Here is a 26,949-nt window from a genome sequence, read left to right as displayed (position 1 = left end):
ATATTAGTACACAATCGTACGAAGTCGCGAAATCCTTCTGTCCACGGGTAGATCGGTGGTGCTCGAAAGAACTTCTAAGGCTAACAAAGCCGCTGCTCTCGAATTCGGTGAGTGTCCTTACCGGACAATGTCCGTTAGGTATCCATGCGATGAGACTAGGGGTTGCTTCAAGTACGTTCTGCAGATCGTCTGTAAGATGAGGTGGGATCATCTCAGCACCTTCTTCTCAGCTGCTCTGCTCTCATCGGGGCAACTGGGACCTCACTTTTTTGCTACACCTGTGAATATACAATACCAGGTTTAAATTTCACACACCTGGTGAATTTCATCTGTAGCTTGAAGCGGTTAAATGTAATTGGCCACCGTAGGTCGTTAACCTCCAATCCAAAACCCCTTCTTCCTTTTTGCATTTTTATTTATTTTTATTTTAAATTTGTTTTAAATCCTATTGTCTATAGGTCACAATGGTAACTGAAGGGTTTATTAAATTCCACAGAGAGATCAAAAATTTGCTCTGTTCAAAGGAAATAAAATTTGAAGTTTTTATATTCTTAAACATATGCTGCAATTTTTCTCAACTCAATTGTAGTACCTTCAAAAAAACAAATCGCCAATTTCAAATAACTGCATTTCAAACATGCATAAATAGACATATGGTACATACTAGCACACCCCATATTTATTTAAAAAACAAATAATCTTGCTACTATTCCATCCTCCACCCGTAGTCCTTCATTCGGCAATTTTCACACCGCTAACCGTGATTAGCCAAATTCTTATTCATCAGCACCATCAACCTCAATACGCGCAAGTCTTAATTAGCTTCAATGCGTTGACTTTCGTTTACCCAAATTTCTCAGTTATGACTAATGCAACAAAGCAAGAAATTAACAAAATTTGTTTGTTTACATATACGCCAACTCAAAAGAACATCAACATGTGCAGGGAACTGCGCTGAACGCTGGAGAAATGCCAACATTTATGGGAGCCCACAAACCAAAAGAGCACACGAATCTGTAGGTGCACACACACGCATACATATTTACTAGAGGTGGGGATTCCAAAATTATGATTTTTGTAAAATGCTGTCAGAGATCCAGAAATACCGGGATTAGCTTATATTAATCCCGTGATGCCGAATAATTTTAAATATCGTACTGAAAAAAAAAATATTAGAAATGTTTACATAAAAGCTTTTGAGTTTTTAAGCAACTTGGTCTCTTTTACTTAAGAAGATTTCTACCCTGGAGAGAAGAATTTACTTATACCATGAAACGTTACACTTAATACTTGAGGAAATAAAACTGAATGCATTTCTTTAATTAAGATTATAGTTTCGAAAATTATTGAAAGCATGAAATAGTGTCCTCCAATCTGTGGCAACTAAGACGGAATTAGTATCCTGGAGAGGCAGATCTATATATGTCTGCAGCGACAGCCAAGCTGCGCTAATAGCCTTAGACAACCCCCCAACCTCATCAGGGGTAGTCGAGTACAGTAAATCCAAGCTGAACTATGTCGGTAGACATGATAGCCTGATGCTCATATGGATCCCGGGGCACGTGGGTCTCGCGGGTAACGAGACCTCTGACTCCTTAACTAGGATCGGCTCTGAGGTCAACTTCTTTGCCCGGAGCTCGTTCAGCCATCAAAGTCACGGTTAGCAAATGGGTTATTCTAACCCACAAGCGAGCTTTGGCAGGCTGAGAGAGGATGCAGATGGACTAAACTGATGTTACCTGTCATGTCCGACCGACTGGCGAAAGTCCTCCTGTCATTAAGCAGAAGGGACTGCAGACAGCTGGTTGGACTGATGCCGGGCCACTTTCTGTGGGCAAAGTACATGGAAAAGGTAGGCATCTCAGACAGTGGACAAAGGATAAGAGGGCGGACCTCGCCTTCGCTCGAAACAAAAAAAAGGATCCAACATATCGCGTGCGTACAAGTTTCTATCGAGCATATTGTGCGAAAGACTGAAGCTCAATTTATTGGACCTTAACAGTATGGCTTTAGACTCGGAAAATCCTCAGTTGGACAGATATTCACAATACAAGTCTTGGAAAAGACCTGTGGAAGGAGAATCGATACTTACCATCTTTTCGGCGATTTTATCGCGGCATTCGACAGCGTGCAAAGGAGTTGCTTATATGCCGCAATGTCAGAATTGACTATCTCCGCAAACCCCTCTTCGGCTGTGCCGTTATGCCAGCAAGCGCCGTCAGAATTGTGAAGGACCTCTCCGAATCATTTGATACCACATGAAGTCTCCGACAAGGCGACTCGCTGGTGTCTGATGTTGGAAAAGATCGTGCGAGCCGCAGAACTTAATCGCTCAGGCAAAGCGAATGGGTCTGGTGCTGGTCGAGGACAAGACGAAGTGACCTCTTGTCATCAAACAAACAGCAGGCAACCCCGCCACTCTTTACAGTTCCGATAATAATGTCAGCCTTGAAATCCAACGGAGAATCTTTCCTGCCAACAAGTGATACTTTGGACTAAGTAGACAAAGGAGTAGTAAAATCCTCTTTCGACGAAAAAATACTAACACTTCATAAGCCTCTAATCTCGACAGGTCCGATTGTACCGCACAAAAGCTTGGAACGCGACAACATTCGCTGATGAGTCCCTTGGAGTGTTTGACAGAAAGATTCTGCGGAAGATTTTTGGACTTTGACACATTGGCGACTGCCAGTATCGTAGGCGATGGAACAATGAGCTAAATGAGCTTTACGGCGACATAGACATGGTGCAACGAATAAAGATCCGGCTCCGCTGACTAGTTCATAGAGGAAGAAGAGGGGCCCCTTTGCATTCGAAAGATCGAATGGAGAAGAACTTAGCTTCACTTGGTGTGTCCAACTAGCGCTGATTAGTACGAGAAACAAACGACTGGCGCGCTTTGTTAATTGCAACTAAATAATTTAAGCAGCTAACGCGCCAATCAAGAAGAAGACGAAACAGTGTCGAAAGGTTATGATGTTTTCTCTTTTCTAACGAGTCCTTATGAAAGATATGAGCTGAATTATGATTTTTGTAAAATGCTGTCATTTACTACAGTTAAACTATAATTATAAAATTACAGCCTGAGTATTTTTGTGAAGAGAATTTAAATGAATGTAATCATAGCATCACTAATGTGAACGAAACAGAAAGTTCTAAAGAAAAGTTGCATAAATTATTAATACAAGCTACGCAATCTTCCTCACGACGACGAAAAACTTATAGTGTATTGGACGTGCTTATACATGAAATGGAAATACCACCTTGATCGCCTTGAATAACCGCCAGGTGACGATTTAAATCAACTCATTTAAGTTCTGTTTTGATTTTTTGTTAGGTTACCACATCTGTAATTAACATTCCTACTAGCATTTTATCGTCATTGCCATTTGTAAAAGTTACGCGGTTTTGAATAAATCTACCTCTGCACGTGTTTTCGATTTTTACAGTTCTAAAAATGGATTTGAATTTGCAACAACGAGTCTATATTGAATTTTGCATTCTAAACTGGATTCAATAGAGTGAAAACCTTAGAAATGCTGGGAAACTGTTTTTCGGTAACGTGCCATACGAGTGGCCTGAACGCTTCAGAAGAGATCGTGAGTCTATATAAGATAGCGAATGTAGTGGCAGCCGTCGACATCGAAAACTGATGCCAATCAATAACCATCAGAGAGCTATAGAGCTGGCAGAAGACTTGAACATTGCTTACGGACAGAATTTGTGGGAAAACAACTCATGGATTTTGCACCATAATAACATACCGTCGCACAGTGCCATCATTATCCGTGAATTTTTGATCAAGAACGAAACGATACCATCCAACAGCCATCGAATTCACCTAATATGGCTCCCTGCGTTCTTTTTCGCTTTAATCGAGTCAGAAAACCACTACGAGGCACGCGTTTTATCAGCCGAAAGGAAGACATTCTGATGGTACGGGGTCCGGCACTCGAAGTGTAACCAATTAAAAAGGTCAAAAGTTTAGTTTGGAAAATTACTTTTATTCAATTCAAAGTAAAAAATGTGTGAAAATAACACAAAATTAAAAATCAATTTACTTTTGCTCGATATGACGCATCTTTTGCCTTGACTATGGTCTTGAGACGGTCCAGAAATGAATCGCAAGCTGCCCGAATGTGTAGGTATTTTGGCTCACTCGCGGACAATGGCTTTTCTCAGCACGTCGAAATTGGAGAATCTCTTAGTTCGGACCTTGCTCTCCAAAATGGCCCAAATAGAATAATCCATCGGATTCGCGTCTGGTAAATTTGAGAGTCATTGTGTGGGCGTTATTATGTTCGGTTCACCTGCGCTTTGTGAGACGGTGCCGAGTACTGTTGAAACGTCCATGGTCTGTCATCGAAATATTTGTCTGCCCACCTCTTCAAAGCAATCTCCAGAATATTTTCTTGAATATTTCACATTCACTTTGACGCCAGGCTCGATGAAAACGATTGGAGAGCACCCATCTGCGGATACAGCGGCCCAAACCATTACCTGTGTCTCCTGGTGGTCAATCAATGACTCAAATTCTTGTATGAACGGTCGGTCACATGAACCCTATCGTTTTGGCTGTTTACGAATTGCAATCAATTTGAAAAGTTTTCTGGTCAGAAAACACAATGTTCCGAAATTGACCGCTTTCAGCCAAGCGAAGCAACTCCTTCGCTCTCTCAAGTCTGACTTGTTGTGACTTTAGTGTGTAATCATGCGCCTTTTCGATCTTGTAAGGCTTGACTTTACTATCGTTTTTCAGTATGCGGCGGATGCTACGGTCAGATATTTTCAGTTCTTTCGCCATTTGATTGGCACTTCGTCGGGGATTTCGCTCAAGCCGCTTCTTCACTTTTTGAACCATTTCATGTGACGTTGCAGTCTTTTGATGACCACCTCCATGACATTTCGCGATGCTACCTGGATTTACTTTAAGGTGCTCGAGCTCATGAACAATCGCTGGTTGTGATTTTCCAGCCAAATATATTAGAATACTATTACGTTTGAAATCCATTACTGATTTTCCTTTTTCGGGTTTACTCTCGACAAAATGCTTCCGCGCGCTTGTTAACAATATTGTTATTTAGTCAAATAACAGACAATTGATGGGAATAACAGACAATTTGAAGGCGATAATATCACTTTTGAGGAATAAACTGGTATTTTGTATTTTCTGAATATATTCTGAGAACTTTTTGATCAAGGGGGTGATTTTTTGGTAGATCTGCCGATAAGTGCTAAGACGGGAATATATGTTCAGGATAAACTACTACAAAAAGAATAGCAAATATGTTGAGGTCAAGAACCATTGAAACCATAAAAGGAATATTAGTAATTATGTTTTTTGTTTTTAATATGACTTTAGTTATACATGAAACTTGTTGACTTTTATGTTTTTTTTTTTAATTTTCGCTTAACGTTTTTTTCTATAAATTGTTCCTTTCAGAGGTACCCTGTATTTGCATTCCTGTTTGTGATATAGGTAATTCGGAATTACATGACTTTCTATGTACAATTTAAAAAATTTATTCCTCTAAGATTGGCCTGTACTAATAAATATGTACCTTCTGCTCAAATATGAACGAGACGTTATAAATAAAACAGTCCGCGGATGACATATGGCAAAAATAAATTTTTTGTTTTTTGGTAGGACTGTTATAAGCTTACATGGCAAATTTCAGCGTGATATGTCACATAGTTTGTTTTCTGTGCTACTGTAAACAAGTCAAGCTCGAGTGTGTTCTTCGAATTCTCTTTTATGACTTCAATTGTCTCAAAATGTTTTCCACGGAGCGGCAACTTGAGCTTGGGAAACAGGAAAAAGTCACATGACTTGTTGTCCCACAATTCCTTCCTTTTAAGACGAATGTTCTCGCGCAAACGCTTTAAAACGTCTAAATAATATTCAGCGTTAACCGATTTTGCGATTTGTGCGATTTTCAAGTACAATTTCCTTTACTTTTCCGATGTTTTCGTCGTTTACTGATGTTGCTGGACGATGTTCATGAGGCAAGTTTTCAACCGATGTACGGCCCTCTTTGAACGATTTGTACCACTGGAAAACACGTGCACGCGATAGAGCAGAGTCCACAAAGGTTGTCTGCAACATTTTTAAGGCGTCTGAAGCCGAAATTTTGTTGGAATAACAAAATTTCAAACAAATTCTTTGTTCGACTTGAATTTCCATCGTTAAATTCGAAGAACACACTCGAGCTTGACTTGTTTACAGTAGCACAGAAAACAAACTATGTGACATATCACGCTGAAATTTGCCATGTAAGCTTATAACAGTCCTACCAAAGAACAAAAAATTTATTTTTGTCATATGTCATCCGCGGACCGTTTTATTGATAACGTCTCGTTCATATTTGAGCAGAAGGTATGTGCTTCTGAAATCAATTTATTTTACATTTGAAAAGAGTTTTATTACGTGGTAGTTAAGTTTAAATGCTTTGTTATTGTTTTGTTTTTTACTCTTATTCAGAAAAAATTTTTCTCAAGAGAATCCCTCAACGAATATCGGGATTACTTTCACAATATCCCGAAATCCCGTAAACAAAATTTTCCGCTAATATTGGCATCCCTAATGTGTACATACATATATAGTATATCGCACATTCAAATATATTACATGTATGGACAGTGATGTTGTGTTTCAAAAACTTTGTTCTGCGACGACAGCGAATCTGTACTATTTTTAACTAAGCAATGACAGGCTGTCATCTATGTGAGAACATAAAACAAATCTCTACAGCAAACGTTCAAGCAATGTGTGTATGTATGCACTACTCCTCATTACCTATTAAAGAAGGCAGTAGGAGCAGGCGGGTAGCGTTGACGTGCGCAATGGCTAGATGCCACCTAAAATACTTTTACTAGAGAATTGTGCGCGCGAGTGCAGCTGCTGGATCGGTGATGATCGCAGCTCGTTACTGGCTAGATCGTTAGAAGCAAACCACACAAATGCACATATATATATAATATATATATATTTTTTTTGTTTTTTTTTTATGTAGGTGGCACAAAGTACACAAATGTTTGTCTGTATATGTATATATGTATGTTCATAATTGCTAGTACATTTTCATTTTCTTTTCTTTGGTACTCGGACAGACATCAGCACTTTCAAGATGCATGCAAATGCTTTAGTCAGTATCGCCCAGAATTCATATTGACCGTGTGGCAAGCAAGTAGCAAGTTCAAGTACAAGTGTAGTGCACATCCCACGCCCGCGCTGCTTACCTCGTTCCGTGCCAATAGTGAGATATAGGCTTCTCTTTGAAGACCCATAAATCGATATTTTGTTATTTTTATTATATGCAATATTTTTAAAGTTTGCATATGTGTTTGTGTATATGTGTGTATGTGTGTATTATTACTACTTTATTTACTTTTAGTTATCTATTGCCGGGTGTTGTATATATGATTGTACGTAGGCGACTTTTGTTTATGGCCACGTGCCCCGGAACCTCGATATGCATTGCCGGAAGTCGCTTTTAGCCGCAATGAACAAGGTGGCGCAAACTTAATCATTTAATCTTGTTTTTGTATAACTTTTTTTTACTAAATCGAAAAACATGATTTTGAGTGATGGAACTCTTCATTTGAACCTTTGCGCGCCCCCATTGCTTCACAAGTGCTAAATATAATTAACGTACGCCGTCATTCGCAAAAATTATAAATCTTCTGCTTTTGCTCCACCTTGCATTTAGTTTGTAACCAAACTAAATGGTGATCAGATTGGAGTCCCTTTTTCCAATAGCGTGTTCTTGACAGGTCACGCATGACTACTGTCAAACTAAATATATAATTTTTTTCAGTATTCATTGACATTTCATCCTGGACAGACTTACGCTTCAACAACGTTTACAAATCGTGCAATTGTATTACGAAAATCGACGCTCGGTGAGGAGTGTTCATCGCGCGCTCAGCCCAACTTATGATGTACTAAACGTAACCGTTCCACAATGAGGACCATTTTTGATGTAATGGCTACATCAATAAGCAAAATTGCGCTATTTGGGCTGAAGAGCAACCCGAAATTATTCAAGAACAGCCATGGCCTAGAGGAATCATCGGCCCATATTTCCTCAAAGACGAGTCTGGCGCTAACGTAACAATGAATGGCGAACGCTATCGCGCCATGATAAACGATTTTCTGATGCCGGAAATTGAAGCCCATGATCTCCACAACACACAACATTTGGTTCCAACAAGACGGTGCTACTTGGCAAAGCCCATAAAACAATGGATCTACTTCGTCGTCGTTTCGGTGAACAATTTACCTCTCGTCTCGGGCCAGTGGATTGGCCACCAAGATCGTCTGATATGACACCTTTAGACTTTTCATTGTGGGGATATGTAAAGTCTAAATGCTTTGTGGATAAACCAGCTTTTATTGAGGCATTAGAAGTCAACATTACTAAGTTATTCATGAGTCCTCCAGCGAGTCATTCGAAATTGGTGTTTACGGATTGGCGAAGTAGTGGGATTTTAGTGGATGTAACGGTTTTTTTGAACTCGAAGGTATTCTTCTCCACAAATGTGACAAATTTCTTTGTTGACAAATCCATCCAGTGCGAAATGAGCTATATCACTAAAGAGGATGTTATAATATGATGTTCTTGAAGATCACCCATTTTAGATTAGATTAGATTCAATTTGAGTTTTGCACTTCTCATCTCTACTCATCACAGTACCTTAACCAAACCCAGTTCCTGGGTTGGACTAAGCGTGTGTGCTTTTCTTCTGGTTGGAATTGCGCGAGATGTCTCATACTTATCCACGCTACAGCGCTCCACTGGTGAAGCGAAGGTGTATTGGAGTTTCCGGTGATTAGTGGCAGAAACTTCAAGAGTCAGTGGACCATATCCCAATCCTGTGCAGATGACTGCGCAATCTGCAATGGCCTGTGAGAATAACCTTAAGCATTCTCAGGCGGCCGCCACTACCATTCGGAATTCACAGTGCGCAGGTTCGAATCTCGGTGGAACACCAAAATTAAGAAAAACATTTTTCTAATAGCGGTCGCCCCTCGGCAGGCAATGGCAAACCTCCGATTGTATTTCTGCCATGAAAAAGCTCCTCATAAAACTATCTGCCGTTCAGACTCGGCTTGAAACAGTAGGTCCCTCCATCAATACTCCCAACGCTAAAAATGCCACGTAGCCAGTCGAAACGAAAAATGTATAAAGGTAAATTTAGTTGGTTTGTATTGAAAAAATTGTCTACAAAAAAAATTTTTTTTTTTGTCGGGACAACTTGCAAGTAGGTAAAGCACTCAGACACAATTAAGTTCATTGTACTGCACTCGGATTTTTTTTTTATTTTCTTTAAATCTACCCGTCCTCCGAAGATATCTGATCTGGATCTTGTGGTGCCAAGAGCCAAGGTGGTCGCTTCTGAACACATCAGTGCCAAAGACCTCAAGCCTGATTCGAGCGAAGGCGGGGCAGACCCACAGAAAGTGGTCCGCCGTCTCATGACAGGAGGATTTGCGACTTTGACAGATAACATAGTCCATCTGCAGCCTCTCTACCTGCCATGCTCGTTTGTGGGTTGTAGTAATCCATTTGCTAACCGTGGCTTTGATGGCTGTAGAAGGGAGTGGCAGAACGAGCTCCGGGCCAAAGAAGTTGGTCTCAGAGCCCATCCCTTTGTCTACAAAACACTTTACACTCATGGGCAATGAAATAGGTGTGTAATTCCGTTGCAACTTCGTGACACACTTTGTTGCAAAAGACATGAAAATCCTGAAAATTTTCATTCGAATTTCAAACCAATCAAATTGATATTTTAATTATAATTACAATTTCGAGAACAACTTTTGGTATGCAGTTTTAAAGCTCATCCAATTTTAGTATAAAGTGCCAGTTGCAGGTAGCGTCAAAATGCTGTTCAGTTTAATTTTTTTTTGTTTAATTTTGACCCTTTAAAAAATTTGTACTTGAACAAACCAAAATTTTTAAGTACCCCATTTCGCACGTTCATTTAATGATCCCACTCAGAATATATCAGAAGATTTGCTGATATGATCACTATTAGCGACTGATCAGTCGCAGTTGATCTTTCACTCTCACTTTGCTGGCTGATGTAACTGATCGCCGATCGTTTCCAGTGTCTAGAGAGTAATTAAAAATGATAAATTACTATCTGTCACAGCGGCGTCAATGTCAATAGTGGCAAATGGCAAGGAAAGTTGCACCTACATACATACATGCATGGGAAAAGTATATCTAATTTATATTATATATATATATATATATTATATTAAAATATTTCTCTCTATTCCTCTTTCTTTACATTTCTTGAGTTTTGTTTCTTTACAACTAAAACAAAAAACCCCCAGACACATTTGTCATTTGTCAAGTGAGATCTTATGTAATCTCCGTACCCACTGTCTATGACGATAGACGAACATACATATTAATTAAGGAAATGGCAAACGTAGCTTTGCAAATGTCACAGCTCCACATAAATGCTACGTTAATTAACTTTAAAAAGGAAATAAATCAGTAATAAAAACTGGGATCGATTAAAGTGCAAAAACAAATGACAAAAAAAAGTAAAAAAGCGCAAAAAACGAGTAACTGCGATAAGATATATAAACAGCAAAAAATTGAGCTGCTTGTGCGCCATTCGAGTATAAGCGGCAATTGAACAAGAAAGAGAGAGCTAAAGACAGCGCAAAAGCTTTCCATAATTGTCACAATTGTCATTCTGTGTAATGAAATATAATATTTACTTGTCATTTACGACGAGAGGTTAAAAGGCGCTTTGCTTTTGTGGAGCAAAAAAGAATACAACAACACAACACCGACACAGAGAGACATATTGACGACGACGACGACGATGACGATGACGATGACTATAAAGCAGAGTCCCCAAGTTGTTTGATGGCAACGAAAGTATTATTAATTTTTAATAAATGAACAAACAAAAAGGCAAAAAATTTTCATGATTATTGGCCTCTGGTGACGGTCAAGCATTGTTTGACAAGAACTTTATATGTGTGCGTGTCGGCTGATTGACGCTAATATCTAAAATTTTTGATTTTCATCATTCAAAAGCCGACAACAAGTATGTGTGACACGACGACACCCGACTGCACTAACACACACAAAGCTCAGTCAAGCATGCTGTATCGTCTCCAGAGGCCATATCATCAGCGCCGACGCTTTACGCGCACACTCACACTTACGCGAACTCTTACTCACTCACACACACACCCCCGCCTCCGTCACCCCGAATAGGTACAGCTAAATTGCAAGATCGCTATATTTCAGACGATTACTATTAACCGCAGAATAACAAAACGAACGATGACTTCATTTTCAATTTATAAACAAACATTTCAACTAAACGCTGACTTAATCGTCGCGGACAAAACAACCGCAATGTAAATAGAAAACAGCGACAGAACGCAAGAGAATGCAGGCGAAGCACGTAAGGAAAAAACTTAAATAAAAGAAAAGAAAAATTTATTAACAAAAACCACAAAAAACAAAAGAAACAAAAAATAAAAATAAAAAAAAATATTCATCGGCGTCGCATATGGCGAGTGTTTAGGAACATTTTGGGGGTGTGGGATAAGCATGAAGCAAAATATGAAATTACCCTGTTCATACAACTGACTTATGATAATAATTCAATTAAAAAACAAACATGAATTTAAAAAAGTTAACATATCGTAAAATCGCATGCGCTCAGTTGATGGACGCAATCGTAATAACGGCGTTGTGCGCCGTCTTTGGGGGCACCTCAACATGAATCGACGCTGAGTTACTATGCATTTAAGATATTTAAGATATTAAAATGCATGTAGAGGGTGATACATTTAGAGTTTGGAATTTTATTTAAATCGGCTATAAATAAGAGACGCATAAATATTTTTGATAAAATCTTTATATTATCAAATCAAATTACTCACAAGGCCCGTTGAACAGTAGCCCATTGCATCAAACCAATTTATCGATATATTTATGCGACTTTCGGCATTTATCTCATCAATGGCCACTTTGGTTACATGTTTTGGCACTTAAAAGTTTTGACACAACTTCTAAGCGTACAATTGAGATTAACGTTTCGGCGGATTGTTACATTTTCGAACGTTTATTTTTCTAAACTAAATTTTAAACTAAAGTTTAAGGACCTCGCGACCGTTATTTTAGCTATCAAAGTCAAAAAGCGCGTTAGCTAAGACTCCAAAAACTAAATGAGCCACCCTGTATGTGTATGCATATAATACACATACTTTGGCATATGCAAAATTTTAGCAAATATACACTCTGCCAAGTAAATTCCGAGATGCCGTTTCAATTATTACTTATTTTCAATAATGGCTCAAAAGGGACGCACTCACACAATTCGAAGAGATACCAGGATGGGTCGTAGACAAAAAAAAAATAATCGCATTCGCAATAAACAGTTTTTCATCTAAAACTCTCTGGCCTAGATGGGCAGGCAGGCAGCATCGAGTTATTTTGACTTTACCCATTCATTAAGCCGATCTACGATTCTCTCGTATAAGGGAGTTCCATTGATCGGAACAAATGGTAATCCGAAGGTACAATGTCTGGGCAATACGGCGAGTGGGGCAAGATTTCCCAATTCAGTCAATCTAAATATTTCTGGGCCGATTTAGCAACGTGTGGTTGTCATGCAGCAAATTTTTTCAAACGCGATAGTTGCAGTTGGTAACGATCGCCAGTGATGGTTTCAGATGGTTTAAGGAGTTCCTAATAGATGACATCGTTGTGATCCCATCAGATGCACAACATAATCTTTGAAGCATGCATTTTCGTTCTCTGCGGATGGGCCTGGTTCACCTGGTAGGCAGGCTCCAAAATTTTCGCCGCTTAGGGTTATCATAATAGATCCATTTTTCGTCAAGGGTTCGACATGCGTCTTCATCCAATAATTATTGTAGTTGAGTATTTTCGATTAGTGGTATGCTGGATTCTTTCACAAGCTTGACCTATGATAAGTGACATATAAGCGGCAGTTCAACCTACTAAAATATCTATAACGTAACTAAGTCAAAAAAGTTTTCTCTAATAACAGTCGCACCTCGGCAGGTAATCACGAATTTCCGTGGAATGCTGCTGAAGTGACAGTTTTTGGCCAATTATAAATCCGGTTGAATGCGGCAAAGTAATATAGAACCAACTATCTTGGGATTGTATCGACAGGTCTCGCGATTGCTTAGTTGTGATTGAGTTGGAAAAGATGAATGCTGACGCGTTTATGGTTACAATACCCCATAGAAATCGAACTCCTCATCCCATAAATAGCAACCAATTTTGCAATTAGTTGTAGAGTATGGCTTCTGTAATTTGGGCGACTTAGTTATGGACCGAGAGAGTTTTGTGATTAGAGAGGGAAATAGTTCATATCCTTAAGTAGTAGCATATTTAGTAGTGACTGAAGAAGAGGCAGAGCAAATGAGGAGAACTCCATTATCTTATGTATCGATGATGATAAAATGGGCATGGACGTAGTAGAGGCAGGGCTGTTTTTCGAAGTACTGCGACCTCCGATATGGTATATTGAGCTAGCCTATAGCTGAAGGCAACTAATGACATTGAGCATTGTCTGCCTTCCCTCTCGATTGTATCGGAATACTTCGATATTAGGCTAATTTGGGTTCTCGGTCACAACAGCATAGAGGGAAACTGCTGGGCCGATGCGCTCTCTAGACAAGGGGCCATTGAGACGGATTCATCGCAATATGAGAGGGTCGGAGATCCCTTAAGAACCTGTGGTCTGCTACTGGAGCGATAGGTTTCGCATCCACTCAACGAGTTCTGGGTTAGTGCACAAGCTCGCGAGATCCTTCTGGCCACGGGTAGATCGGGGGCGCTCAATCGAATTTCTACGGCTAACAAACCCGCAGTTTTCGAATTTGGTAAATATCCTTACCGGACATTGTCCGTTAAGTCTCCATGCCATGAGACTTGGCATTACTTCAAGACCTTTCCGCAGATGCTGTCTGGAGAACGAGGTGGAAAAATCTAAGTACCTTCTTCTCATCTGCCCTGCTCTCATCGGGCAAAGTATTAAACATCTGAGCTCTCACTTTTTCGCTACACTTCGCTACATTCGCTGGTGAAATTCATCAGTAGCTTGAAGCGGTTAATAAAAACGTAAATCGCCACTGTTGGTCGCCATCCCCTAATCTAAGCCCTTCTTCCTTTTTTCCACCTGCCCCCTCCACCTCCCCCTGCATGGTAGCACAGCGGACAAATTTAAAATTGTTGTCACTTCGGACTAACAACAACGAGCATGCGACTAAAATTTACTTTCCATATAAGGCTCTGTATTGTACGTGAACCAGAGGCTTAGGAAACTTGAGGAAAGCAAGTGAATAATTCTTCACAATCTCTGCAGATGTATTATCGTAACGCATAATAGATATCAGACACTAGGCAGCTCTCAAAGCAAAATCTACTAAAAGAGAAATACCTTTGGAGCGAACAGTCCATACCAGAGGGTCCAGCAGTAGGCGCATCAGGATGCTCCTTAAGAGCATAAGTGCTGCGCTATTGAGAGAGTTATTGGGAACTTATTTAACAGAATATAATTTACATGCATTGCTATGTGCTTATGTTGAATATATATTGAATTTTTGATTTTGTTTCCTTTTTAGCTTTGAATATTTTCATATGCTGGTTTTTCGATTTTTGTTTTCTTTGCAATTTTATTTTGGTTGCATGACAAATTTGTCACAGTTTCTGCGTATGCAAATCTCTGCGCTGCAGTGCATGAAATTGTCGACGTTTTAGGCGAAACAAATTTCAATAGTTGATTTTTGTCTAAGATCTGCAAAACCTGTAATTCAACATTTCAAATTCATTTGTTGTGGAAAATTGGGCAGAGCAAAATGCATAATAATATTAATATTTAGAGCATGGACTAGTGAACACTGATCAAAAGTTCGTTGAATATTTTATTGAATTTTAGAAAAATTAAACTTAAGGCCAGCTTCTCTCGGAAAATTTAGTTTCATTTATTTATTTATTTGGCAAAGTGGCAACTAAATGTAATTGTGACACTTATACCTATATATTAAAGCTTATTGCTAAAACACGGGAGAGTTATGTGAGAGGTGAAAAAATGCTCCCAGATATATGTAATACTTGCCCACATGAAAGACTCTAGCAAAGCCTCAAACCGAACTGGTGATTATAACAAAGTATCTTCAAATAAAATACTGGTCCGAAAACCGGCTCTAACTGTTAGACAGGGATAACAGTACCATAAAGGGAAGTGAAGAAGAGTGACTGGTTGATCACTTTAACGTTTTAAAACTAAAGCGAAGAAGACTTGCAATCTGTAAATTGAAGAAACATAGGTTGCAAATTTAACTGCATTCTACAGGGTGACCAGATATCAGTGACCAATAGCTATGTTTCAGCCGATCTATAGCTTACCGATGACATCCAGCAGCCAAATTTTTCATACAAGTTTGATATTTCGTCATGAATCGTTTTCACGAAACTCCAGCTCAGTTTTAAATACGCCATGTGAATTTCACCACAAAGTCGTTCGTCATCCCGGCTTCAAAGGACAAACAATTCGTCGGATCGTGGAAAAGTTTGAGTGTGAGTACACTCTTTTGGATCTGATGCCACCAATTAGACATAGATTAGTGCGAAGTGACGGCCAATATCGAAGAAGTCACAGAAAGTCAATTCGGCGCAGATCAGCCATTTTGGCAATCGCTGGAAAGTCAACTCAGCTTATTTTAAAAATAGATTTGGACCTACACTCGTACAAGTTTGTGCTAATGCAAGAACTGAAGCTGGACGACTACAGACAACGCCGGGAGTTCGCTAACGCTGACCGTAGGTTAGGATTTTGGCTAAAATTTCAGCTTCTCAGACGAGGCTCACTTGTGGCTCTGCGGCTATATCGACAAGCAAAATTGCGTTCTCCCGACAGGTGGTTCTACGTTACCGCGACGACTCGAATTGACATATATCCGGCCAAGAACTGTCTTTCCAGCAGCATTCGCCATATCCGTATGAGCTAACACGTATTTGAGCGAACACAATTTACAAGCGTTCACTCAAGCATCAATTCATAAATGCATCCACAAATATTAGCTGTTTGATGTGGTTTACGGTGATGCGGCATCATCAAACGTTGTTTCTTTGAAAGGGGAAAAGAAATATTCTCGGTATAGGTCGTTGTTAGCAGATTTTCTGCTAATAGAGCTCAGCGACATCAAGATATCCAAGCTGTGATCCCACCAATAATCACACATCCCGTACAAACGACGCTAAGTATTGAAGGATAAATTTGATAACTCGGTCATCTCATGCTGAGGGTTCATCTATTGGTCGATGCGATCACGCGACTTGAGAAAGTTTGATTATTTTATCTGAAACTCAAGTCAAGTCTTTGGTTTACGCGAACAAACCACACATTGGAACGAGTCATCAAAAATTAGACCGACCATTGTCCAGCAGCGATCGAAGCACTCCGAACGAAGCTCAGGTGGCTATTTGGATTGTGTGATATTCTCTACATAATGGCATGAATGTAGCATCACAATAATAAGAAGTTATAAGAAACATGGCGGCCGCCGTAACCGAAGGGATTGGTGCGTGACGACCATTCAGAAGTGCACCGATTCGAAAACACAGTTACACAACACTAATTGATAGAAAAAATTGACGGTCGCCTCTCCGCAGATAATGACAAACCTCCGAGTGTATTTCTGCCATGAAAAAGCTGCTCATTAGAAACCGTTCGGAGATGGCGTAAAACGGCAGATCCCTCTATACGAGGAGGACAATGGTCACCCTATAGCTAACTTTATAACAAGATGTGCCAAAATCTAAGCATCTACAAAACTTGGCTCCTTATAGCATAATGAATATAGAGGGTGATTATTAAACGGTACACTCCAGGTTCTTACATGTGTAAATTTTATTTTAAGTGAAATTTTATACTTTCAAACACTCACCTTCATGCCATAACCATTTTCGTCCTTACGCACGGTCAAGGTCAAATATTGGAAGTGTTTCGGTGATTCTGGTATCGGAGAGATTTGCATTTGTGTGCGTCGAGCAGAGGCCATATTAACGCTTCCTCGCTGATTACCTGCACCGGGCACATTCACACCACCTCCACCACCGCCACCACCACTACCGACGACGTTCGAACCATTGGCACTTAGGCCTCCACCAAGTGGCATACTACCACCACCCATCACTGCGAGTCCACCAACACTACCAACGGTCGGTGTGCTTGCGAAGCCAACATTATTATTGCCACCGCTATTGGACACCAAAATTGTTGGTGTTGTTGGCGTTACAGGTGAAATACCAGCACCAAATATAGCTAATGGCGTTTGCGGTGTCTTTAGTGTTGGTGTAACGTTGCCACCACCATTCATATGTTTCAATTTGCTTTGCTGATAGTTGGCCGGCAGTGGTGGTGTTTGTGGCGGTATTGGTGAGTATGCGGTACTGCCACTAACCGCCGCTTGTGAATAATTAATTGCACTACCAAAATTATTATTGTTATTGTTGTTTAAACGATTATTACTACCGCTAGTCGCCAACGCACCACTACCGCTGGCACTACTCGAGGCGAGTGAAGGTGAACGCGGAATTTTCGACTTCGATTTGTTTTTCTTTGAGTTCTTCACTTTGTTTTGTTTAGGTGGCGGCAGTTCGGGTGGTAAATCCGTTGTGATTGTGCTCGGACTATTGTTATTGCTTGAGATGTGTAATAGTGGTTGTTGTTGCTGTTGTATTTCTGTTGTTGTGGTTGCAATTTGTGGATTAATATTTGATTCGTCTGGTAATTCCTGAACCTCGTCATACTCATGCTCATCGATACCAAAATCAATTAATCTGAAAACAAGCAAAGACGAAAAACAAATAGTTAGAAATTCATGAAATAAAAGTAAACGCAAGGTGGGGTAAAATTAATCACCCTATTGGAAGATTTATATTTAATTTTTCGAAATGGCGTAGTACGTCAATCATATTTGACACTTGTGAACCAGACAGCGCGAAACTTCACAATAAAACTTTCTGTTCCTCAAACTCATTTTTATTTTTTTATTTAGTAAAAACGTTATTGAAAAATAAACTTGCAAAAGCTGTAAACATATTTATTTAAGAGTTAAAAATTTGTAAACAAAACAAAAACATAGATCTAAAAGTGCAAATATCCGCGTGAAATCTAGATGGTGCCCCCTTCTTGGAGTGCTATAAATCCCTTATAAAAAGAAATAAAAGATCTAAGTAGCAAAAACCAGCAGAAAAAGAACTGCAAACACTTTTTACTACTCTACTTCATAGATTTTGTTAGAAGGTATTTTAATGGGGTTAAAGTGCCCTTCAAGCTGGTATACCTCCTGTTAAAAATGTTCCAGAATTTGTGAGCAAAACGAAAACGGTTTAATTACACTGCGCGAGAAAAATGGGACGAAAAAAAACTAAAGTGCGTAGCAGCAATTATGAAAGAATATGGAAGAACTGTAGAATAAGAAAGAGCTGTAGAGCATATTGGACCATATGCCGGTTTGTTCCTAAACATCACAATTTTTTAATGACGTGTTCCTAATTTCGTCTCAAGTTGATCTTAATTATTTGAAGAAAACTTTAATAATATAAAACTACAATGCATTTACCATTATAATTTTCCTCAAGAGTCTATAACAAAATTCAATGGTGCATATTTCTGTGAAACATTTTGAACCAATATTGCCTCCCTGTGGATAACTTTGACACCACCTAATTTTTTACATCTGCAAAATATTAAGTTTGTAGGGTCATTAGAGGTTTGAAATGTTCCATAAAATTATTTGGCAGAAAATTTCAGACGAAAACAGTTCCCATAGAACTTCTTCCTCGCTTAAGCACTTTTACATAAAACTTCTTATTCACTGTTTAGCTGGACGGAAGAAATTGATTTTGGATGGACTTTTTCCTTTTTGGATTTGTTTCGTCCAAGAATCAAGAGTTATATCAACCTATCACGCTCTTAGTCAACATTCTCCAAAACACTCGTAGTCGATCTCACCAAGAAACCATTTTCAGTTTCCATTTCCTTTATGTTTACACAACGAATTACGGTCGACCTTATGCTTAGTATCTATCCCACACTTACGAGGGCGGTTCAATAAGTACCCCGAGTTTGATGACGGACAGCGTTCCTGAGGAAAGTTGGGGTTAGCATCGTGAGCTGCCATCTATCAAGCGATGGCAAAACAAATTTCAGACTGATTGATAGGTTAGTTGGGATCTGGCAGCTATTCAAGTTGACGTATTTTGAGATATCCGCCAAAATAGAAAAGGAACTGTATTGAACGGTAATTCGGTAACGGAAAAAATAGAAGCAGATAAAAGCAAAGTTGGATGCTGTCTATGGGGACGATTCGCCATCTATGACCACAGTTATTAGTTCAACGAATTTAAACGTGGGCGAACACGATGAGGAGCGACCAGGACGCCCGGCAGATGTGGTTACCGAGGTAATCATTCAAGAAGTTAACGACATGGTTCTCGCTGATCTACGAACGAAAGTGCGCGAAGTCACAGAGGCCGTAGACGTCATTGGCCCGTTTTTACAAAAAATTGAAGGAGACACGGCTGTATTTGGCGAAAAAGAAGGTGCTGTTTCACCACGATAACGCACCAGCAAATTCATCCGGAGTTGTCGCCGCCAAATTGCAGGAATGGCGTTATGAATTCCTGCTGCACCCCCGTATTCACCCGATCTGACCCCCTGTGACTTTTTCTTGTTCCCTAATATGAAGAAATGGCTTCCGGGAAAAAAATTTAGTTCAACTAAGGAAGTCATCGCCGAGACAGAGGCGCATTTTTCACTGCATGCCATCAGGGGTCGTATTTGAAAAGAGATAGAAAGTGGTGCTGCCAGAGGCTCAATTATGGTTAAACTCTCGGCAAAATAAGCCGGCAAACACTGTTTTCGCAGTTTCACGGATGGCTCCAGGACCGAGCACGGTTCTGGTTCCGTCTCTGGTGTCTACGTGGAATCCAGCGGGACAAAACTACACTTTTCTCTGGGAATGTACGCATCTCTGTTTCAAGCGGAGGAGTATGAGGTGCCCGAAGCAATGAAATTTATTATGGAAAACAGGTAGAGAGGCAGATCTAATGGGCTTAGACAGCCCTCCAATCACTTCAAGGGTAGTTGAGTCCTGTAAATCCGTGGGTATCGCGGGCAACTACTTCTTTGGCCTGGTGCAGTACAATGAACTTAAAGTTGTCTGAGTGATGTACTTTCTAGTTGTCCCGATGATAAAAAAAGGAACAGACGGAGTTATAAAATTGGATTTAAAATATTCGGTGAAGATGTTAACGCTTCTTTAGCGGAATTCACAGGCAGATGGAATACTTGAACGAATTCAAAAAGTGTTCATCATCTCTGAAGTGTTTGCTTCCCCATCTTAAATCATAAAGCGTTGGAAGTATTGCACCATTAACTGTCCATTACTACTCCAAATAAGTTTATTTTAATATTTCAAGAAGTCTTCTACCTCTAATTCTACACTTCTAAGAAATTTTCTGGAATTTTATTTCGTTCCAAATTCTTCTGCTATTAATTTTTCTTTATTTATACCTAATTTTAAACGTTTAGTAAATACAGAGCTAAAGTAATTTATAATTATATTTTCCCCAACTAATGTGTAAGAAATTTTATATACATATTCTACAACTAAGTACAAAAATGAAATAAAAATAAAAATAAAACTAAAACATAAATGGAAGTAACATACCAGCAAAATATTGCATCATCCATGTGAGTTCACCTACATGCAAGCATACACCTACACCTTTTTACGTGCCTAATAGCTTTGCAAATACAACCAATTAAACGTTTACAATACAATATCGAATTATAAATATCTATGTTTGTATGTATGTACGAAGCAACAAAAAAAATATGAATAAAACTGTTACAATTCGCCATTGAACTATCTCTAATCTGATGTGTAGTACTAATTTTTTAATTGACTGTAATTTATTTTTAAATTTTTAATAGTGTCTCAGTGCGACCGCAAATCAAAACATTAATTAATGTACGAGTAAAAGTAGATATTTAGAAATTTAGCATGGTGGGAAATAACATTTATTATGCAGGGGATAATGTTTTTTATGAACAAAAGGTCTGACAACATTGTTATGATAATAAAAACCACGATGTACAGAATACAGAGGTGCGGCCACCGTTGACCGGCTCTCAGCGAATTTGAGAGAATCACCTGATTGGCTGATGTAACAGCGGTTTGTTTACGAAAAGCTAAGATTGTGTTGATGATATACGAAAAAAACAAGCATAGTCTCCACTCAAGAATGATAGAAACAAGATTGTGCCCATCAGAGAGCGTGACGTCGCATTAGCTGAGTTGCGCAGTGTTGCCAACCATTTCCTTTTCGCAATAAATTTAGTGCATTCTTATACCCACAATGCGAAAATTTTTAAGTTTCGTGTTTGATTCTTTTTTTAAATTTAAAGCTACCGAAACTGTTACTTAAAAACCCCGAATTATTAAACAAAAGAATGTAAAAAAAGTTCACTCTGAGAAGATTTAAGTGCTAATGAGAATTTTTTTGGTTTTTATAAGGTTATGTTAGAATATTAAATCTTCTTCTCTCAGCTCTTCTTAAGATTGAAAACATTTTTACACATTTTAAACAGCGCTTGAATTTAAAATGCGAATTAAAACCATAGTGGTGTAATCATTTTTTTCGGTCCTCAATCCTTAATGGAACATAGGGCATCAAGAGGTGTACTCATAGTAAAAATAAGCAACAAAATGCCAGGAAATACTAAAGAAACCATCGCGACATTTTTACAAAAAGAGTACCTTATTTTGTTACACAACCTGAAATATAGCATAAAAGTCGTTCTCTTAACAAAAAACTCATAGATTAAATTGTAAATAACCATAACACATTTATTTAAGAAAGCGCACATTTTGAAAACAATTTGTAACGCATACAAAGTTCTTTAAGTAATTCAATAAAAAAATTTGTGTTTTATTTTCTTAAATGCGCATTTAGCGTGTTTTTTATATCCAAAACTAGGCAACACTGCAGTAGCGAGAAAGAGATTTGACTGCTGAAAGAGAAGAACACCAACAATAACCGCAATCGGGTCGGGCAATGCGACCAGATGTTAAAAAAAAGTAAAGCTAAATAAACTGAGTGAATTATTAATTATTAAAAAAAAGTAAAGCTAAATAAAACTGATTGAATTATTAAACTAATTTTTAAAAAATTTATATTTTACAAAATTATAAATAGTACACTTTAATTATAACAGGCTAGAAAAATGTCATGAAAAAAGAACTAAAACGCCGAGACTAAATAACAAACAAAATGCTAAATCACGTTACGAAAGAGGTTACACTGGCCAAACTGGTGCTAATACGACGTCACGCATTGTCAAATTTGCTGAGAACAAAGTAACGGTACCTCTAAAGGCGCCATCTCATTATTCTTTCCATCATGGTCACCACTCATGTTGCTTTGCCGTCTGAACAAGGACTGATTGGACGAGTATGGGATTACGTGTGAAATAAGCAGAGCAGAATTCTGCTGCCGATAGCCTGGTGACGTAGCAGTCAAATTTATTCTCACGTTTTTGCTTCGGAAGAATTGTCAAAAATTAACGATACTTAAGAACAAATGTGACTAATGTGGCTACGAAAAGGTTTTTAATTCTTGCAAATGACGTCGTTCGTCAATCATATTTGACACTTGCGAATTAGACAGCTGAAGTATACAGACAAACAATGGAGCGCGGATGGTCAAAATAAAGCTTACCAACACTCGAAATGATTTACTTTTCTTTAGTAAAAAATTAGTTAGTGGACGATTAATTTTGCGCCACCTTGAACTGAAATCGAATGAATTTTATTGTCCATGAGTCACCCCTATTATTTTCTTCCCATCGTCTGACTATTTTTAACTGATCTAACGAATGTCGAAATGCAAAAATTTGGAAAAATCGTACAATGCCAGCATGAATGCCATCATTCGCTATTCTTTAAACTTTTGTTACTTTTGTTTTTATTGTTAGTTTATTGGGCATTTTCTCTCTTTTTTACCGATCTGGGGTGGGGTTCATTCACTAAGTTGTATCGTACGTATGTTATATGTAGATAGTTTTGCACCGTTATATACAAAACAGAAATAATTAATTGGCGCGTACGCTTTTGATGTTTGGCCGAGCTCGTCCTCCAATTTATGGTCTGCGTCTTGATATTTTTGCATAAATGAACGGGCCCATATTTTCAAGACGACTCCGAACGGCAGATGGTTTCTTATAAAGGGCTTTTTCGAGGCAGAAATACACTCGCAGGTTTGCCATTGCCTGCCGAAAGGCGACCGATTTGTTATATATAAAAGATGCCGCAAAATTAATCACCATATCGGAAGATTTGATTTCACAAACAATGACAAATAAAAAGATATGAGAGACAAACAATAGACAAGCAATAGAGCGCATAAAAGTCTAAATAAAGATTTTCATAACTCAAAATCACGTTTTTTTAGTAACAAAGTTATTCAAAAACAATAATGGATGATTAATTTTGTGCCACCTCGTATGTTTAATTTAATACACCATGGTAATAATAAATATTCTTAACACATTGGCGCCCGGTAATATTTTGCTGAAGTTTACTAGAAGACCGCTGATTTTAAACTTGAAAATTAGTTCGGGAGGCGTTGAATAAAAATAATATTCATAAAAATATTATGAAAGTCTTCCGCAAAACTGTGTTCCTAATCCAATGGATAACGTTCAATAGCAGTACAAATGCCGTTAGAAGGAAAACCATCAATGAGTTGTTTATTGTTATTGAAGCAGGGTGAGAAGCAAGAAGAGAAATATCGGTTCCAGTCGCCAACAAATGTCTAATGAAAACGAGAAATTTCGTTCACGGGCGTCAATGTGTTAAAATTGCTACAGATTTATTTATATAGTATGAAAATATTGAAAATATAAGAATATAGAACCAAACGCACTTGGCAAAATATTTGCCCATCTCTTTCAAATTCTTTATATGGAGGTTTCACTGTCTACATACTATGCACTTGTGTGCATATGTACCTACATATGTATATGTACGTAAATTTTGCGCTAATAAGTTGAGACGTCACCACTTTTGGTGCCACACTTGCATTCATCTGCCACGCTTAGCGTTTATCTCATAATTTGCTCGTAAATGATGGACCAGCAGACTACTAATACGTTTACTTGTGCGAGTGTTCACATGCATACATAATAATTTGCTACTTTCTTCCTTTTCCGCTAATTTTACTAATGTGGGAACTTTGTCATTTCGCCCATCAGCGCTGAACTGCCTCATTGCCTCGGCTTTTGCCGCTTAATTAATCCAATTGATTATGAATGGTTTGATGGGCACAATCTTTTCCGGATTTAGACAGCAGTCATGGCGAGTACTGAAGGGTTGGCATTTTTTTTTTTCGCACACAACTTTTTGCTGTGTTTTTGTTAATTGGTCAATGCTTGTATGTACAAATGTATGTGGAAATTATCTTTTCTATAACGAACACATATTTTGTTTTGATAACTTATCAGTTAGGGTAGCTGCAGCACAGCTGTTAAAACAAAATCTTGTAGATAGGAAAAAGTTCAAATTTATTTTGTATCGTTGAGATTGTGCGGAGAGATAACTGCGTTCGTTTAGTTCAGTGCGTGTGGGTGAGCTGTTTTTTGGCGTAAGGTTTGTTCGCGCAAATTGTCTACCAGAAATAGCAGCAAGCGAATACCGGTGCTAAGTATGGAAAAGTCGACTCGGATTTCCGATTACGTACAAGTAACCGGACGAAAATATTTCACTAGAAATCGAAAATATTTCCAAAAGTTTCTTTGATCATCGCATGACCCTTAGATAATTTTTGAATATTGGAAAATTTATAAATTAAAAGGTTTTTAAATGCGCTATCCAGGCGAAAGAAGAAATGGAGAGTAACCTTCGAAGGAAGATACTTCATTTTTGTTTTTGGTTTTTTAGACAAAACGAAATGGGGTAGCGACATAACCTCAAATATAGGACAAAATAGCGCTTTTTCACATTTTATTAAAAAAAATTGGACACTTGAGCACTTAGGGCCATTACGACACTTCATTCTTATTAATCGACGCATATGCTCCAATAGAAACTAAGGAACAAAAATTATTATTAGTTATTATACATTTTTGGAAAATTCGTTACATTTTACAGTTTTTCTTTGATAAAGGCGAAAATGCAAGCCAGGCTGCTGATATTGTGAATGGTGCTTATGAGCCCCGTTACTGTAACAACTAATTACATGCAATTTTGGTTTCGTCGATTCCGTTCAGGCATTTTTGATGTTAAAGAAAATATCGAAATTGTCGATAAAATCACAGAAATAATCGAAGTTCACCGGCATGTTAGCAGTCGTAACATCGCCCAGGGGCTAAAGATCAACTATAAAATAGTTTTAAACCAAATATTTTACGCAAAAATAATGGATTCCTTTTTTCCAGCCTAATATAAAATATACATACCTGTAGATATTACATACAGTCAGTCAAACAAGTTTTGGCACAGCGATTTTTGTACAATATTTACATTTTTTTCACACTACCTTTTCTTTTCATTAATTTTGTATCTTAATATAGTTGTTGGTACAAGATGACGCAAAATTATCAGAAATCAATTTTGTTTGTGAACAAATTTTTTACTAAATGGAAATAAAATATTTTAAGTGATGGAAATCTTTACTTTGACCTTTACGCGCAGTGATGTTTGTATACTGCAGCTGTTCAGTTTATTAGAGTCAAATATGATTGACGTACGCTGTCATTTGCAAAAATTATAAATCTTCGAGTAAAGTGATTAATAAAAAGATTTAAGTTTAAAATGAAGAATGAATTCATGAAATTTTTGTCAGCTTTTTTAACCTTTTTACTCAGAATTTTTAGACTATTTCGGGTACGCAATTTCATAGCGCATCTAATTCAAGCGTAACAAACTTGAAGTGTAAAACTGATGGAAACTCCATTCTATTTTAAATAATTTTTCGGCTAACGCAGAGACAATTTTCCTAACTTCAAGCATTGAAACGTCGTATGGAAGAATATGTTCAAGATTGTCAACGAAAAACATATAAAACATGAACGGGAATTTTCAGCAAGTACAAGTTTGCACTTTTCTAGTATATACAGGGTGGGCTATATAGCGTTTGCTTTTTGAACCACCTATCTTTTTGAGAATGGTAACACAAATGACATGTCAAATGTGTTCATAATTTACTTAAAGGTTTGACATTTACGAAATGGGACGCTATACGCTTGAACAAAATTGGGAAATATTGAAAACCTATTTCCAAAGTGGTGAGTCTTTTTCTTATTTTCTGATTTTCACATCGGTGGCTACGTCAATAAGCAAAATTGTTGAATTTGGGGCTCAGAAAATCCACACGTTACTGTAGAGAAGCAAATGCATCCCCAACGAGTCACTGTTTGGTGCGATTTTTGGTCTGGCGGCATCATCGGGCCATTTTTTTTTTCGAAAATGAACGAAGAGCCGCGGTTACAGTAAATGGCGAGCGTTACCGTGCCAAGCTCAACGAGTTGTTTCCAAAAATTGAAGAGGATGACATGGACGACGTTTGGTTTCAACAGGACGGTGCAACTTATCACACTGCCAAAGTTACACTCGAACTTTTGGCTACCGTTTTTGAAAACCGAATAATCAGCCGAAATTCCGATATCAATTTGGCACCTCGGAGATGTGATTTAAGCCCGTTGGACTATTTTTTGTGGGGAGCCGTTAAGGACAAATGCTATGCGAACCATCCAGAGACGATTGATGCTTTAAAACACGAAATCGAAGTTGGCATTCATGAAATTGGAGCCGAAACCATCGAAAATGTGCTTAAAAATTGGGCTGATCGAATGGCC

General features: G+C 38.3%; 1 protein-coding gene across 2 annotated transcripts in view; it reads right to left on the bottom strand.

The window, feature by feature from the left end:
• The window catches only part of LOC128868234 (uncharacterized), a 137,746-nt gene that overhangs the window by 40,279 nt on the left and 70,518 nt on the right, over positions 1-26,949 (bottom strand). For both annotated transcript variants that reach the window (XM_054110079.1, XM_054110080.1), the window contains exon 3: positions 16,970-17,864. In XM_054110079.1, the coding sequence (XP_053966054.1) occupies positions 16,970-17,864 (895 nt within the window). The remainder of the gene's footprint in view (positions 1-16,969; positions 17,865-26,949) is intronic.

This window comes from Anastrepha ludens, chromosome 6 (assembly GCF_028408465.1).
Source record: "Anastrepha ludens isolate Willacy chromosome 6, idAnaLude1.1, whole genome shotgun sequence".
NCBI lineage: Eukaryota > Metazoa > Arthropoda > Insecta > Diptera > Tephritidae > Anastrepha > Anastrepha ludens.
The sequence above is the reverse complement of the archived record's forward strand: the minus strand, read 5'-3'. Positions and strand labels throughout refer to the sequence as shown.